Genomic DNA, 18,046 nt, shown 5'->3' with positions numbered 1-18,046 from the left:
AATACATACAGTAGAGAGAGAGAAAATGAACACTCATATTAGCTGTTTGCCAAAATGCGGTTATACCGTACAATACAATTAACTAACAAAAAAGTAGTATTTACCTGTGATGGAAAGAGGGATGGATCAATTGCATTATTAGATTTTCTTCCAGCAGCAACACATTCAATCAGTAATTGTTTCAAAGTTGCTTTCATTTCGTTGGCTAAGCTGTTCAGCCAAACCTATCCAAGCAAAACAATTCAAAGTAAATATTAATTCAATTACTGTACTCACCACATAAAAATGAAGTAATTTACAAACACTAATGAAGCAACATCAAATCAACAAATAAAAACAAATGCTATTAAAATGTGTGAACCATAATGTAATTTAGTGAAAACTGCACTGGCAAGTAAGAGGTGCTGAAAATATGCAACTTCTATGCAATACAATTACATTAACGATTACAGATAGAATAAAGGATGCAACATCAGTTCAATGCGGATATGAAACAAGGCGTAGATGATTACAAGTCTCATATGGAGCAACATGCCAACCATGTGGAAAACATTCACATGAATGATTACACAAAGAATTGAAAAAAATCAATCAATCTTGTATTAAGTATGATCTATATTAGTTCACATCTTGTTAACAAAGTGTTACTACAACATAATCGTATACATCCCCAACCAATCCGTCCACCAGTTCAGTGGCTCATAAACTCTTAATAGAGGCTTCCACTGTTTGGGAGTTCAATTAACATAAAACAGCTCATCTTCATATTGTAGACATTGTAAATGATGGAAGTTTAAGGTTTCTGCTGAACACAGCATTGATGCAATGGCAATCCTCTAGGGCAAAAGTATGATAAAGTACCTCATGAGCTAAGAGAAGAAATCAGAAAACACAGTGTAAAAGTAATGAAACAGCTTTACAATACACTGCAGAAAGAATTGTGATTTGTTGTACTTGGTGAGCTAAAAAGTTAATGTATTGTACCCTTTCACATGTATATTTAAATGTTTTCATTCAAAAGGCACCATAGCTAGACAACAGCTTTCTTAGGTAGCAATGCATTCATTGCTCCAATAGGATAACTCGGTGCACATAGGACACATTGGATATAAATTATACCACTAAAACAGGCCAGGAATGTCATGTAGCTATCACGTGGATCATCGCACCTCTATCTCTAAGAAACAATGGAAAGACACTTCCAAAAGAACATTTTATTCAAAAAAGCTTTGATACACACATCACAGCTTGTTGACGTCAAATAATGAATTACTCATGGGGCTCACAACAAAACTAACCACTAATGTACAAAGTTGTAACATAAAACATTGCACCGATCATCCACATCCACCACAGAACAAACATAAACACACAGATGTTGTGTGCTCACAACAGCACTAATCCCACAATACGCCACACACACAACAGAAGAAACTATAGAACTCCTGCCACTACCAGCAAAACCCAGATATGAACAAGAGATACGTCCATTTACCAAGGTACTAATATTATTTGCCACCATGAACCTCCAGACAAATCACCCTCTCTTGGGAAATAAGAAATTAACAGATTCACCTGGTACCAATCCTAAATAGAATAAAATAGTAAACCCACAGCTTAATTAGTAAGGAATTGCTACACAACCATACATAAAACCAGTAACCAATACCCATAACACCTCATCAAAAAGTGAATCATACACCAGTCTGCAATGAAAACTTCTGAACCAGTTGGAAAATCACTGGAGTTCCGGTACTACTATGAGGCCATACAGAATGTGTGCTGTGCAAATGCCAATAACTTCAATAACATGAGTATTTGTTGTACAAATATGAACTGTTCAAACTGAAGTAATATTTCTAAAATGGTCAAAATAAACTCAATATTGTATTTACTCTTTCAGGATACCTTTTAAAAAACATTAAAGCAAAGGCAATTCAACATTGTGCTCTCAATTGAACTGGGGCATCAAAAACAAGGTGATGGATGGAATGCTCTAATTAATATCAGCCCCTGGCAATGGCTTGGGGCCTCATCCCAATCCATCATTTTTAGCCCACCATGCCACTTCAGATTCGACCCAGCCGTATGCAAATCAGTCTTGACCCTGCTCCATTTGGAAAAGTCCAGCCCAACCTGCCAGGCCAGGTTCTCTCTAAACCAGAACACAAGCAACCCAGGACCAGTTTCGCCTCTATTAGGGCTCATCAGCCAGGTATAGATTGGTTCCAGTAGCACAGTGAGCACGGGACCCACATCTGGGCATACCTGTCACATTTAGGGCATCAAAAATAAAATTGTGGAATGCTTGAATTAATGTCAGCCACTGGCAATTGCCTGTGCCACATCCCAATCCATAGTTCTGCGCCCACCATGCCACCTCAGTTTGGACCCAGTCATATGCAAATTAGTTTTGACCCAGCTCCAATGGAACAGTCCAGCCCAAACTTCCAGACCAGGTCCTCCCTGAACCGGAACACAAGAAACCCAGAACCGGTTTCACCAGTGGCTGAGAATATTTCAAGCATTCCATCTATCAGATTGTTTTTTGTTACACTAAATTAAAATGGACCTTTCTGTATAAGAACTTGGCTGTGATTTACCATAATGTCTCCTTTTGTTGCAAAACAGTAATGAGCACTCTAATGCAACTTAAGGGAAAATAATCTGTTTACAATGGGGCTCAACTGACATAGATGTATCAAAAATAATACCGAGCTCATTGGGTTCATCATAAACAGTAGAATACCCCTTTTAAAGTATTGCAAAAAACACCTTTCATACTAAAGTCACCTTACCTCAACGTCATTAGATACAAAAATCTTATTTTTTAAAGTAACAACTTCTCCTTCAAGAGATTTCATTGCAATAATATGCTTGAAGTTTTCATCAAATGTCACACTGTGGACACCTAAAAAATAAAATGATAAAATTGTTATTTTATAAAGCACTATTTATCAACATCTTTTCACATTTTGCCACATTGATGTTTAGTGAATTATTGAATGCTTAAATTTGTATGTTGTCCTTTTCTTTAAGTTTGAGGTAGGAAGCGACAGAAAAATGTACTTACCTGTAACACAGATTATCCAAGCATGGATGTCTTTACAGTGAAGTGCTGTTAAAATATCTTACAGTGAATTCCTGACCATTAACTAATTTGCTCGCTTGTAACTTCAAAACGTCGCCAGGACTCATATTTTACGTTATGCCCTAATGGTGTTGGTAAACCCTCATAGCTATTGTTGGAGGGAAAATCTATTAATAATGTAAGGCAGATCAATTTTACACAATAATATGGGTTTTAATTAATCAAGGAATTGGGAAAATCAGCCAGTCTCAAAAAGAGACCAAAGTCTGAAGTTCAAAGTTCTGGATTACAGGCAGTAATATATATACTGCACAAGCCACAAAATAACACGAATTACAAATTCCTACATGACGCTAATAGAAAGCTGGGCAGGTAAGATATTACCTAAACACATAAGTATTTCCAAGAATGTACGTGCCTGTTTTTAGCAGAAGCCCTTTCTTGTGTCTTAGTTCTCAGAATTAGTAACACATTTTATTTTCTGCATAGCGAGTGATTATCTCTTATTTGACGTCAATGGGCTCAACCCAGCCTGTCTGACTTTAACATATTCTCAACAGGTTTGTGCTAAGGCGGAATTCACAATTGTTTACACCCTGTGCTCAATGACAGTGCAAAAACAGCTTCTACTTTCGGGCTCTTGTTATTTAACAGATAGAAATGTGGTAGCCTTTTCTGTGATGTCTGTACTAATTGTTGATGCCCTGTCAAGTTTGAGTCTGCAGAGAATTATAATCAATTTATGTGGTCCAGCACACCTAAATTGACCAAACATCATTCATGTATGTTTTCTAAAACAAATGTGCACTGTGACCTAGGCATTTCTGCAGAACTCACAGGTATCTTTTTCAGTACATCCATGTATTCGCCTATGCAAGCTCACTACTTACATAAGTTTAAAACTATCTCTCACCTGAAATATGTGTATTGGGGTTAGGAATTTTATAATTGTGTGCATGTGTCTTAATAAAATGCATTCCTATTATTTTGCTACATCACTAGGATCACCAATAGTATGTCTTACTATAGCAAGAGAGATGGGGCCAAAAGTACTACGTGAGTTTGTGAACCCGTTTGCGCACGCAAAATCACTGTTGGCTTGTACAATTCCTAAATAGCGAGTCGCCTTCCCTTCCTAATTGCGTCCGCAATGCTATGTGTGAATGTTTTGTGACCACAATTGCGGTCGCAAAACACTCGCAAATTACCACCCTCTTCAAGAGGGTGGTAATGCAGTCACAATTTGGAAGGGGTCCCTAGGGGACCCCCTCACCTTTGTGACTGTCTCTAAAAATATTTTTTAAGGGCAGGCAGTGGTCCCAGGAACCACTGCCTGCCCTTAAAAATGAAACAATGTTTCATTTCTTTTTTTTTTTTAACTGCATCCCGTTTTCCTTTAAGGAAAACGGGATGCATTAAAAAAAAAGCTGCTTTATCAAAAAGCAGTCACAGGCATGGTCGTCTGCTGAGCTCAGCTGGCCACCATCCCTGAGAGGGCTGGCATTCCCAAAGGGCTCTCAAATTGCGAGAGGCTCATTAATAGTAATGAGCCTCGCAATTTGCGACCCCCTTAGGAATTGCAAAACAGTGTAATAACACTGTTGTACATTTCATTTAGCGCCTCGCAATTTGCTACTCGCAATGAGTCGCAAATTGCAGGGCGTTAAATGAAAGGGTTGTACATCTGGCCCATGATCTATGTTCATACCTAAGCTGATTCAACGCTCTGCTTTTAGTTGAATCTGAGTTTCTCTTTGTATGAACTATGACAACTTCTTGCAAATACCGAAGAGAGTTGTTACTGTATAGTAACAGGCACTCTCGCACACAAGAAAAGGAGGAGATGGGGGTTGAGAAGGAGGAGGGAGGGTATGGGAAGAACAAAGGCAAGAAGTAACTCTTGTGCAAAACATAACCACAGAAAGTAGTATGTCCAGGATGCTTTCCCCAAAAGCAGAGAACCTTATTTTATTAAGTCAGCGTTACTAATCTGAGTGTGCTAACACTCTGTCAAAGCATTCCGTCTGGTTTCGATGACTCCTGCACAGCAGCTCCATTACATAGTCTCTCCTTGGCTCAATATGGGGGATATCATGAGCATGGCTTACGCTTTTTTTTTTTACTGCATTCTGAGTGTTGAGCAAACAGGCTTAACTGTAGACTACAATCAATGTCGTTTGCTTAGATTGGCAGATTTGTACAAGAAAGGGTGATTTGTCTTACATGACTGAAAGCCTCAGAATATTAAAATCCAGAGGAGCTACAATGCATTGATGAGATGCCACTAAATAACCAGATAGTGAGCACTTCGAATTTACATTGCTCCAGGGCATCAATTATAGAATGTTACAGGAAAGTATTCCGTACAATGCCAAAGACATTGTCTAGAATTTCCAAATTTTGAAAAGTTGCTCTACCCAATGCATGGCTAGGCACATAGGCACCTAGCATTTAAGTAATCAAGCACGTTTTAGCATGTCTCTAAACTCAACACCAGAATTCTTAAGAAGAGTAGGTCATTCGCTATTTATATGTAAGTACATATATATGTTTGCATGTGGTATTACTATAGCACAAACCAAGAAGTAGCAGAGAGCTGTCCAGGGTCAGAGGCAAGCATAAACTCAACGAGTAATTCGAGAGGTAGCTGGTTTGTGCGCAGTTAATGCATTTTGATGAAGCATTCCATCTGTGATTTAGTGTTTAATGTAGTTATTAATCTCTTACCCTACAAACATATTTAGCTAGGCATCAATATAGAAGCCTTGACTTGCCTGAGAGCCAATCCAGACTTCTAGGAAATCATTTTGAATTGTGCTGTCATATTATTTGATTCCTTATTCAGAACAGCTTTAACATAGGACCATGAACCTCTGTCCTTACAGTAGCCATAAATACAGAGACTGGAGAGTTTCATGCATAATAGCAGGAGTTTTGTACTGATTGTCAGGTTCAAATAAAATGCACATCAGTACTTTTTCCATGACTCTCAACATCCAGTACTGACAAAGTGTCTTGGGTGTGTTGGCGCACACCTGGAAAAATACCAGAAACAGCAAATTTTTCTAGCAAAGTCTACTTAAGGCTTCTACAAGCTTAAACAGAAGAACACAGTAGAAGGCATTACTACAGCTTGAGTCTTTATCTTACTTGCAATCTTCATTGTCATCCCCTATATATTCCTCAGGTCATCTAACAAGAGAAGAAGAGGGAGGAACAGAAAACAAATTTGCCAGCTGGGAGTCAAAGGTAGTGCCTGAAGGACAAAAGTTGCAATCAGCTGTCCTATAGTCTAGTTCAGTTGCTAAGTTGCTTTTCATATACGCATAGCGTAGATCTCTAATGTTCTGTGCAGCGGCCAAACAAGTAACCCAATGACCAAATATTAATATGGTCAAAAGCTAGACCTTGAGATTCCACAGAACTAGCTGTGAAGTTATAGTGTCAAAGAGGATAGCCTATCGTTACTACATGTAACTACAATAATGTATGGCAAAGTACACAAGAAACCCTCAAATTAGATTCACTTGGTAAGGATTTCATTGCCAAAGTCCAGTGAAACTGGTAGATATTTTGGTGGCTTGAATTTTGAGAGACATTAATTACACCATGCCTTGTGCAGTGTAGATAGGTGATTAAGAAGGCTGCTGGGCCTACCTGTCCAAAAAGTTCAAATGCATAGGAAGACATATCATTTTTGTTGAAAGCCTTCAAGAGTGCATGTTAAAATGTATACACTTGAAGTAGTGCATTAAGAAAAACTAAGGAATTGCCTTCAAACAATGAGTTTGATTAAAGATATCCTCTCAGTCCTTGTAGCTTCCTTTTGTCCAAAACAATCATACCTGTCCACATGAGAAGTTCAGTTCTGGAATTAAAGTCAAAACTAGCAAGTTGGCCCTACCGTCTGCACTGAATGAGAAGGCCCTCTTGTGCTACAATTGTTGCCGAGTAAAAGGCGCACCAGGGATGGGTTTCACTTTCACTACCTCTTTCATTAATGAATCTAATCTGTCATTTTTTTCCCTGTGATGGGTGACAGAGTATATGTTCCTGCTACATACCTTGCTTGTACTAGATCACTATTTTTCTCTTTCTCTGCTCTGAGTTTAGTCTTGAGATGGGAACACATCCCTTAAACACAGATGGAACCAGAGTACTGAAAGTACTATCACCAGGAATTCAGTTTAGGTGATTAGAAGAACATAGAATTTACCTCTTTTGATAGAGATTCAGCCAAAGACCCACTGGTCCTGTTGAAGGCTAATGCTGAAACTTGGTTGATCCAGGGCAGTCCTGCCTTCTACAGAGCAGTGCTGATTCCTTTCTGCCCCGAGCAGTACCGCAAACACATTATCTTAAGCAGTGCTCAAAGAGCATAAAAAGGATAGGAACTGTGATCCTGAGTACGATGGGGAAGTGGCCAGCGAGTGCCTAGAAAAAAGAACATGTTACTTACCTGTACACTTTGGTTCTCCAGTATTGATAACTTTCATAGATTCACATGCTTGAACCTTCCTTGTCTTCATGGTGGGAGTCTCCCTGTAACGGTAATATAAGCAGTGCTAATACATTAGCATTAAGAATTATATTGAACACAATAGACATCTTTAGCTAATTCACATTGTTTTAATGCAGCCAAACTTCAACCAATCAGAGCACAGACCCTGAAGCACTCATCCTCTGAAGAGCTACCGTATATCAGATTTCGAGCAGGAGTGTCAATAAAGGAAAAGAAAGGTATGAAAGTGGTGAGCCTTAGGGGGGGTTGCATGAGCATGCCGTAGAATCCTGTTGGAGTTGGACTGGAATGAGTGTGCACTCTGACAGGCGAAGAAGCTCGGTGAACCAGTTCTGCTTTAGCCACACTGGAGCTATGAGTAGAAGACGACAAGGTTCCTGCTTCATTTTGCGAATGACCTGGAGATGGGCGGGTAAGGAGGGAAAGCATACGCAAACATCCCCGTCCATGCTAGGTGAACTGCCTTTTACCAGGACCCAGATTGCAGGCATACAGCCTGCATTTCTCGTTGTGAACAGTAGCAAAGAAATCCAAGTTTGGCAAACCAAATGTTGATACACCGGCGTTAAATGACACTCATTGAGTTCCAACTCATGGAACTGTTTGTCTGCCCTGCTTAGAGAATCCACCCTTTCATTCTCTACCACTGAGACATGCTCTGTCTTCATGGTGATGTTGTTGGTGAGTAACCATTCCCAGATTTGTTAAGCCTGAGCTGACAGAATCTGTTATTGTGTTCCCCCCGTTTGGTGAGATAAACATTGTTGTAGTATTGTCTGTTCTCACCAAGACTGAAGAGTTGCAGAGCCTGGGAAGGAAAGCCTGGAGATCCTAGGAAGACCATTTACTGCTCTAGAAGGTTTATATGTGATGATGCCTCCTGAGTGGTCCATTTTCCATGAATCTCCAAATCCTACAGGTTAACCGTCAAGCCTTCCAAGAAGGCATCTCTTGTCATAACTATATGGACAGGAACAAATGAGAGAACTTTAGAGCTACTATCTGTGTTAATCAACCAAGACATCGCTAGCTTCATTGTTGAGGGAATTGAAAGTGTGTCCTCGAAGGTGACCAGACACTGAACCCATTGTTTGTCTAGTTGATCTTGCAATGGCTGCATGAATAGACAAAAGTTTGGAATCAATGGGATGCAAGATGACATCATTCCCAACAATGACTTGTACTTCCAGACAGAGGTGAACCTTCTTGCGGAAAGGGAAGCTGTTATTGACTTGAGACGATGAATCCTCTCTGCTGTTAGAAACGCCTTGGCAACCTTCATATCCAAAATTGCTCCCAGGAAAACAGCTGACCTGAATGGGATTATGGACAACTTTTCTCTTTTAAGCTTGAGGCCTGGAGTTCTGAATAGCCTCAGACTGGCCCCAGTCGATTGTCTTGCAGAGTGAGAAGTGGGTCCTTTTATTAGCCAGTCGTCCCGGTACAGCAAGATCTGGTGCACTGCTCTACTCAGGCAGTCTGCTACTGGGGCTATGCATTTGGTGAAGACCCTCAAACACAGCCCAAAAAGAAGCACTTTGAATTGGTAATGGCACCGCGCCACCTCAAACTGCAGGAAATGTTGATGCTTCACGGGGATGGGGATATGGAAATATGCATTTAGAAGGTCAAGGAATGTCCACGAGTTGCAGAATCTGTAAGGATAGTATCCTGAAATGTTGTTTCTTGATAAATCTGTTCAAGAGCTTAAAATCTATCACTTGTCTCCATTTTCCTGACTTCTTTTTGGTAAGGAAAAAGTTGGAGAAGAACCCCATGTGGTTTTTATACTTTGGACTTCCTCCATGTTTGGAGAGAAGTAAATGAATGTCCTGATTCCGCAGAGATAGAAGACAATGCAATGTTTTGCGTGATGGAAAATTGGGAGGCTTTTTTTTAACAAACTCCCATGTGTGACTGTGCTGGCTTATGTCCAACACCCATTTGCTGATCTCCAAGGAGTCCTTCTCTTCTTCCAGCAGTATCTCGTTTGCATCCTTTTTCCTGTCTTCTGGGAGAAAGTCCAGAAATGCCAACATGTCAGACCACATCTGACGGTCCTGTCTCCACAAAATGGCCAGCGCCATGGAAGCCGTAATCAATGTTGGTGCCATAGCTGAGAAGCGCTTGCCGATATTAGCCAACCTTCTACCCTCCTTTTCTGGAGGGGCCGAGCAAGAGGTGGACTCATTTTCTGACCCTCGTAGGCTGCCTGCATTATAACAGAGTCCTGGAGAGGTTGGCCTATAAGACAAGTTGGCATGTTGTCAGGGGCCTTATATTTTTTCTATCTAGTTTTCGAACCACAGCAGCCACTGAAGCAGGCATCTTCATTAACTTCAACCCCCCCTGCCAGATATATTCCACGATGGGGATAGATCATACAGTGGTAAGTTGAAGTGCTTGAATGCTGCATATGGATGCTGGCCTCAGGCAACCTTTAATAGCAGCCCTTAATCATGAGCAAATCGGTGACTAATGATATAAGAGACCGCAACAGAGACCCTCTGGCCATAATGCTGTTCTTCCTCTGGTTCTTCTTAGGGGTAGCGCTCCTGAAAAGTGTCATATCTTTGAGCCAGCTCCTGGCATTAAGAGAAATCACCTTTTAGATATGCAGAAGGGCCTTATTCAGTATCCTTATCCTCTTTTTCTTGAAACTCGACAATTAGTTGTGAAGGGCTGTATGCAGGGCCAAAGAGACATCATTACCTGATTCCTGCATCTCCAGCAGGTGCACTGGGGGTAAAGGAGAAACATTTTTTAAATGTCATGATGAGCAGGCAATAGAATGCCCTCTTCAGTTATAAAAACAATGCCTTTTACGATTGTCAACAACGTTGACGACAGTGCCACCGACGGGATGGTCTATGACATTGCCCTGGATGGAATATTCGTCGACAGAGGCAGCAGAGTTGGAGTGGAGGAAGTCAAAAGAGTTGACATCGAAACTCCTACCGTCATCGATGACGATGAAGTTGTCGCCAAAGTCTCCATCGATGATGAAGATGGGGTCATCGTTGTCCTGATCGTCGAAATAGTAGATGCCGCCATAGTCACTGGGACTGAAGGGGAGACATGTGCTGACACCATTCTCACTAACGAAACGACCTTCAACGGATAGTCGTTGCCAATGGATCCGTCGACGAACGGACTTTCTTCATTGAAAGTTCCATGAAAGGTGCATCAGCAACAGATGCAGGTGAAGCAGGAGATCTGTGAGAAGAAGAAGACTTAGCAGGCTCCTTACCTTTCGGCATCTTAACACTGGTATCCCTGCTATGGAGGAAGAGCGCTCCTTTTTACACTTTTTTGGGTGAAGAGGGTCCTCTTTCTTTGCACTCAAGACTCAGACTGATCTTTTTTTCTGGAACCAGAGAAGAAGCTTGGCCTCCCTGATCTTCAGTATTTTGGCTGAAAAAGTGTGACATTACTTGCACTCTTTGGGTTTGTGCTGAAGGTAAAGGTAGTACAAACATTCATTGTGAGGGTTCAAAGAGAAGAGTATAGATCTCCAACAGGATTAACAAGACTTGAAAAGCCTTTTTTGGATCCCTTAGACATGGCCAAACAGGGGAATAATCCCACAGAAACTGTACCTTAGATGTTGCTTGGAAGTTCAGAAGCAGTTTTAAGAGCTAGCAGGACAAAAGTTGACAGCAGTAACACTGTGACTGAGCAGAGCTCAAGGAAACTCCTTAACACACAACATGCAGTAAGAAATCTCTAGGTATGGTGGCATCGCTGGGGAGGAGTGCTTCAGGGTCTCTGCGCTTATTGGTTGGGGTTTGGATGTATTAAAACAATGTGAATTGGCTAAAGATGTCTATTGTTTTCAATGTGATTCTTAATGCAACTGCATTAGCACTGCTTATATTACTGTTACCATGGGACCCTCACCATGACGACTAGGAAGTTTCAAGCATGTGAATCTATGAAAAATACAATACTGTGGAAAAACATAGACTGTAAATAGTTTGCTAGCCTTTGACCTACATGTAACTGTATATAAATATAACACACACAAAGCACAAACCTCCAGTGAAAAATAAATGCAACTTAAATGCATATTTGGCAAACGCATTTTACTGGTAGGACTGTTTGTAGGAGGCTGGCTCAGTATATAGTGTCCTACTATGGTGAAGGAACCGTGCGCTCAATCCAGGCAACCCTTTGTGATAGTGCTTAGGTCCCTGATAACCAAAGGTCTCAAGGGGTAGCTGTGGCAAGCGGCTACGGCTTATTCAGGAGGGAGTACAGTGGGTACATTTACCACTTAGTCAGTCAGCAAGCTTTCACACAAGAAAGAAGCACACAAGTGTTTACAAAAATACAGCAGTATTTATTATACCGAATAACTAACTTGGTACATCTCCTACCCATAAATATCAAATACACACAAGAAATACTTTAGAAACCGGTAGGAAGCATAGCGAAACACATGGGGCCCTATAGTGTGGGCAAACCATATACTAAGACAGTGGTATAAGAGGTAAGTCCCAAAGCGAGACGGTTACCCAAGGATGGAGAAGCCCATGAGAGGCAAGAAACACACAAAGGTGAGTAGTTAGGGACCCTATGGCTGGATTTTGGATAGTTTTGAAAAACAAACATTTCTCTACAAAATGTGTGTAATAGACTCCCCCACTTCACCAACCTTAAAATTAAATTAAAGGAAAATGGTGTTTAAAACAATGTGTTTGAGAATCATTGAAAATCATCAGGGCAAGACTCACTGCAGAGCAGAGGCACCCTGAAAGGTTGAGGCCCTGGGCCAGGGCCTACTTTGCCCATGCCTTAAAATGTCTCTGAGTGCACTAAAGGCCCGATTTACAGTTTGGCAGATGGGGTACTCCATCACAAAGTGATGGATATTCAGTTTGCCTGATTACAAGTGCATTATATCCAATGGCGCTTGTAATATGGCGGACGGGATATCTGTCATGTTTGTGATGGAGTAACCCATCCGCCAAACTTTAAATGAGGCCCTAAGTTTAAAACATGTATTACACACAGAATAAGATAGGTTGCACAAAAGCTATAGCAAAATGTGCAAAAATATTTTGTTTAATGTTTACAGTGCTTTAAAAATGCTGTTTATGTTTTTAGTAATAAGCTGATTGAAGCTAGTGCAAACCTTTTTTTTATAAATTTCCTTTAAAATGACAAATACTAGATTCTATCAGTCAATTAAAACCCATAATGTGCTTTAAGCAGGCTTCAGATTTGGAAATTAACCATTTGCACACATTTACATTTCTTTCCGGTAGCAAGCACCCTAGCGAGAATACTTGTTTCCTGTTTAGTTCCCTCTCTTTTCTCTCACTTCACAGTAAAGAAGACCCTTCTTTTCCCCTTTGAACTTGTGGCAACGCAACCATTCAGGAACGGTTATTTTTTTAATTAAAAAGTATGGGAATAGTTTTGATCAAATTGATGAAGCTTGGGAACATTGTTCTCCTGCCCCCTTCGACCTCTAACCAGAAGTGATAAAGTATACAAAAAGTGATGGATGGTATGCTTGAATTAATCTCAGCCACTGGTAAGTACTCTGGGGCGCATCCCAATCCATTGTTATCCTCAGTTTGGACCGAACTTTATGGAAAATCAATCTTGAGCCTGCTCTAATGGGAACAGTCCAGCTTGAACTGCCAGGCCAGGTCTGCCCTGAACTGTAACACAAGCAATCCAGGACCAGTTCCACCTTTGTTATGGTCATTTTAGCCTGGTATAGCTTGTTTCCAGTAACACAGTGAGCACGCGATCCACGTCTGAGCATACCCTTCCAACTTAGGATGACATAATAAAGTATACAAAAAGTAATGGATGAAATGCTTGAATTAATCTCAGCCACTGGTAATTACTCTGGGCCGCATCTCAGCCACTGACTGAGATTAATTCAAGCATTCCATCCATCATCTTGTTGCTTTTGTATTTTACACCTTAAGTGTGCTGGGTATGCCCAGACTTTGGTCCAGGGCTCACTGTGCCACTGAAACAAAGGTATACCTGGCCGAAGTGCCCTAACTAGTGCGGAACCAGAAACTTGTGTTCCAGTTCAGGAAACTTGTGTTCCAGTTCAGGGAGGACCAAGCCTGGCAGTTCGGGCTGGACTATTTCCATGAGGAGCAGGGTCATGACTGATTTGCATCTGGCTGGGTCTGAACTGAGATGGCATGGTGGGTCAAAAAGGATGAACTGGTATATGATTCGAGTGACCAGCAGTGGCTGAGATTAATTCAAACAGTCCATCCATCACCTTGTTGTTCTGGATCTGTAGTGGGCAGGGGCTTGTGTACAGAGGGATGTATAACATTGCACCTGAATGCAGTCACTGACCACAGGTACAGACAATATTGTTAACATAGGAACAAGGTGTAGGTATGGGGTCAGATCATGCACACTACTAGTGCTTGGAGGCTCGGCCCATGATGGTTCTAAGCCTATAGCAGTTTCCTTTTGCAATACATGGTTGCATCAATTGAGGATCAATACAAGCTTCTCTTGCAGACGGGATAACCTTCTTTGGCTTACCTGTGAATTTACTCACTTTGGTGAGATCCCTGTGTAATTCTAGCAAAGCATATTACGTCCTGATAATAATTCTGGAGACACATGATTAAATAATCTATGATTGCGATAGATGATGAGAACATGGGTGTACATTTGATCTGTCTGTAGAATCGTGCTACTTTCTGCAGAAGGATGCAATCTAAAACATTTAAAAAATGTAACAGTAACAGAAATTGAACAAAAAAAGAACAAAACATGCCACAGAAGAAACTGAGAAATGTTCACACGGTTTGTATGAAGGTAAATCTCTGAGAACAAAACATTTGGGGCCATATGTAGGTAGCCTCACATTTACCGATTCATAAATACCGAATTTTACCGATTCGGTATTTATGAATCGGTAAATGTGATGTAGGTAATGATTCGGTAAAGTTTACCGAATCGGAAAAATTCGGTAATTATGAATCGGTATTTACTGATTCGGGAATGAGGCATACCTTCCCATTGATTCCCATAGGAATCAATGGGAAGGTATGCCTCATTACCGATTCGGTAAATACCGATTCGGTAATGGGGGGAGCATATACAAGGGTGGCAGGGTGTCACATTGACACCCTGTTGCACCCCTGAATCTTGCATGGGTGCACATGTGGCGCACATACATGCCCAAAGGGCATGTATGTCTGCCACATGGCACTCTTGAATCTGCAAAATATTGCTTTTTGCAAGGTATTCGTTATTTATCACCAACCTGTATTTGGTGGTAAATAACGAATTATTAATACTAATTTTCACTCTTTAGAGTGCTCCCTACATTGCATTTCTGGATTCGGTATTTACCGAATCGGTATTTTACCGATTTCTTAATTTCCGATTCGGTAAATACAGAATCCAGAAAATCAGCCCCCTACATCGCAAATGCCTAAATACCGGTCGGTAACGGGATATTTACCGAATTTCGGCCGTTACCGACCGGTATTTGGCTTCCTACATGAGGCCCCTAATATATTAAGGGGCATATGTATGAAGTCCATTTCCCATTCGCAAATGTGCCGATTCTCAGAATCGGCCCGTTTGCGAACGGGAAAAGGCCTTTTGGGCTGTATCATCCCAAAAGGCCCTCGCAAAATAGGGAATCGCAAAATTTGCATGTGTGCACATGTGGCACCCATACATGCCCTAACGGCATGTATGTGAGCCACATGGCACTTTGAAAAATGCAAAAAAAATTATTTTTCAAAGAAATCGCAAATTACCACCAACTTGAAGTTGGTAGTAATTTGCGATTTCTTAAGGAAAAATCGCACAACTTGGGTGCTTTTTACATAGCATTTAAGAAATCGCAATTTGGGATTCCTTAAATGCTTTCGCAAAATAAGGAATCGTAAATTTTGCGATTCCCTATTTTGCGAGGGCTTTTTGGGATGATACATCCCCAAAGGCTTTTTCCCGTTCGCAAACGAGCCGATTCTGAGAATCGGTCTGTTTGCGAACGGGAAATGGGCTTCATACATATGCCCCGTAGTATGGAAAATGCAGATGTCAAAATACTGAAAAGGTATGAAGCAAACTAGCAGTGGCAAAGCCAATAGGTCTGGTGTTGGCCGCCAGCCTTTTGGCTTTCGCAATTCTTGTTTTGTTCTGTCTTAGTTTTTGAAAACCTTACTGTTGGGGTAGCCACCAGACTATCCATCTAAAAAATGGCTACAAAATATTTTTGGGTTTTAAAAAGAAGCACACATTACTATAGTAGTCCTGGAAGCCAAAGAGGACTACTTTGGATGTGCTCCTTGTGAAAGCTATACCAGACTGATGAGCACTAATCAGGGCTAAAGCGGTCCTGGGTTGCTTGTGTTCCATTTCAGGGAGGACCTGACCTGGACTGTTCTCATTAAAGCAGGGTCAAGGATGATGTGCATATGGCTGGGCCCAAACTGAGGTGGCATGTTGTGCAGAATATAGATGGACTGGGATGTGGACCCTAGTAATTGCCAGTGACTGAGATTAATTCAAGCATTCCATCCATCACTTTTTTTAATGCTTCCTAGTGAAAGAACAGTATGCTGTAACTCAAAGTGAAACCAACCTGTGGCTTAAGTGAGCTAACCCACTGCCCCACGATGCATGCTGCAGTGGCTGGAAAACAATTTGAAATCTGTAATGGATGGAATCTGTCTGAAAACCTCTCTAAGTAACTATGTTATACACATAAATGTAGAAAATCAAAAGGTCTTGGCTAACGCCAGTCCTAAAAAAAAACAATGAGTTTTCTGTTGGCTGCCAGACTCTTGCTTTGCTAATGCTTTTTTGTAACATTTTCTTACAGAAAAACAGGCTTGCACAGACAAAGAAGCGCTTGCACATACAGTAAGGCTTGCACAGACAGACAGAAAGAGAAGCTTCCACAGAGGGACTTGCATATCAGACAGAGAGGCTTGCACAAGCAGACAGGCTTGCACAGACAGAGAAGCTTCCACTGGTAGACTGGCTTGCACAGACAGACAGATAGAGACTTAAATAGACAGGCTTACACTAGAGTGACTTGAATATACAGGCTTGCACAGACAGAGAGGCTTAGACAGACAGAAGAGCTTCCACAGAGAGACAAACAGGCAGACAAACAGAGGCTTGCACAGACAGACAGAGGTTTGCACAGACAGACTGAAAGGCTTGCACAAACAGACAGATGTTTGAACAGACAAAGGTCTGCACAGACAGGCAGAGAGGCTTGCACAGACAAACAGAATATAAAATATAGATAGAGTTGCAAAGGTAGATAGACAAATAAATAGGGTTGCAAAGGTAGATGGACAGATAGATAGGGTTGCAAAGGTAGAGGTATGAACAAACACACAGTCATGGTTGCAAACTTAGATGGACAAATAGAGTTACAAAGATGGCTAGATACATTGATAGATTGATTGATAGATAGGTAGATAGATAGGTAGATAGGTAGATAGATAGATAGATAGATAGATAGATAGATAGATAGATAGATAGATAGATAGATAGATAGATAGATAGATAGATAGATAGATAGATAGATAGATAGATAGATAGATAGATAGATAGATAGATAGATAGATAGATAGATAGATAGATAGATAGATAGATAGATAGATAGATAGATAGATAGTACAAGAATATAGAATATTGGTAATAAAATAGTTAAATGTCTATATAAGCAGAACTGCTTAGTAAAAACATGACAACTTCATTAACACTGTTTTAAATGGAATTTGGTATGCTGAGAACCAAAAGCAGTCCGGAAAAAAACCCAAAGACCGCTCCAAAAGGAAATTACAACACCATTAGCAGGAGATAGGAACTGATAAAGCTGGAATGTGCCTTGTGTTCCACATAGAAGAGCGGGCAGAAGGCGTTGGGTTATCTTATCACACACTAAACATAAAGACAACACCAGAGCAATAAAGAGGAAACAAAAACACTGGCACTGAAAAAACGACCTTGTTTGGGGATGTCAACCTTGTGAAAGAGCAAAATGCAGTCATTCAAAGTGAACCTATCCATTGGCTAAAGTGGGCTGACCCCCGCCCCTGCTGTATGCTCTAGTGGGTGGAAGCAAAATGTGAATGACACACCATCAGACCAATGGATGAATACAGCTGGCTGAAAGGACCTTTAAATAAGTATATTATATGTGTATTTTGTTAAATAAAGAGGTCTTGGCTAAAGTCGGACCTAAAACAGTAGAGGAAAGGCAGCAAACAAGCAGTTTTGAAACCAACTGCTAAAAGGAAATGTACGTTGGTCATTCCTCACCACGGAGAATGAGAGGCCAAGTATACAGAGGAGTGCAAGGCTATAGGCTAATTAAAATATGTGAAGTTACCACATCTTTTGACATAGAAAGGCTCCAACTGAATAAGATTTCACAACCAGATGAAAATATTGAGGAC

At 40.8% G+C, this 18,046-nt stretch overlaps 1 protein-coding gene across 1 annotated transcript in view; it reads right to left on the bottom strand.

The window, feature by feature from the left end:
• Positions 1-18,046, bottom strand: part of DYNC2H1 (dynein cytoplasmic 2 heavy chain 1) — a 1,714,832-nt gene that overhangs the window by 1,245,685 nt on the left and 451,101 nt on the right. The window contains exons 29-30 of the mRNA XM_085621461.1: positions 2,799-2,911; positions 105-224 (exon numbers count right to left, since the gene is read on the bottom strand). Of these exons, the coding sequence (XP_085477587.1) occupies positions 105-224; positions 2,799-2,911 (233 nt within the window). The remainder of the gene's footprint in view (positions 1-104; positions 225-2,798; positions 2,912-18,046) is intronic.

This window comes from Triturus cristatus, chromosome 8 (genome assembly GCF_964204655.1).
Source record: "Triturus cristatus chromosome 8, aTriCri1.1, whole genome shotgun sequence".
Classification (NCBI taxonomy): domain Eukaryota; kingdom Metazoa; phylum Chordata; class Amphibia; order Caudata; family Salamandridae; genus Triturus; species Triturus cristatus.
The sequence above is the reverse complement of the archived record's forward strand: the minus strand, read 5'-3'. Positions and strand labels throughout refer to the sequence as shown.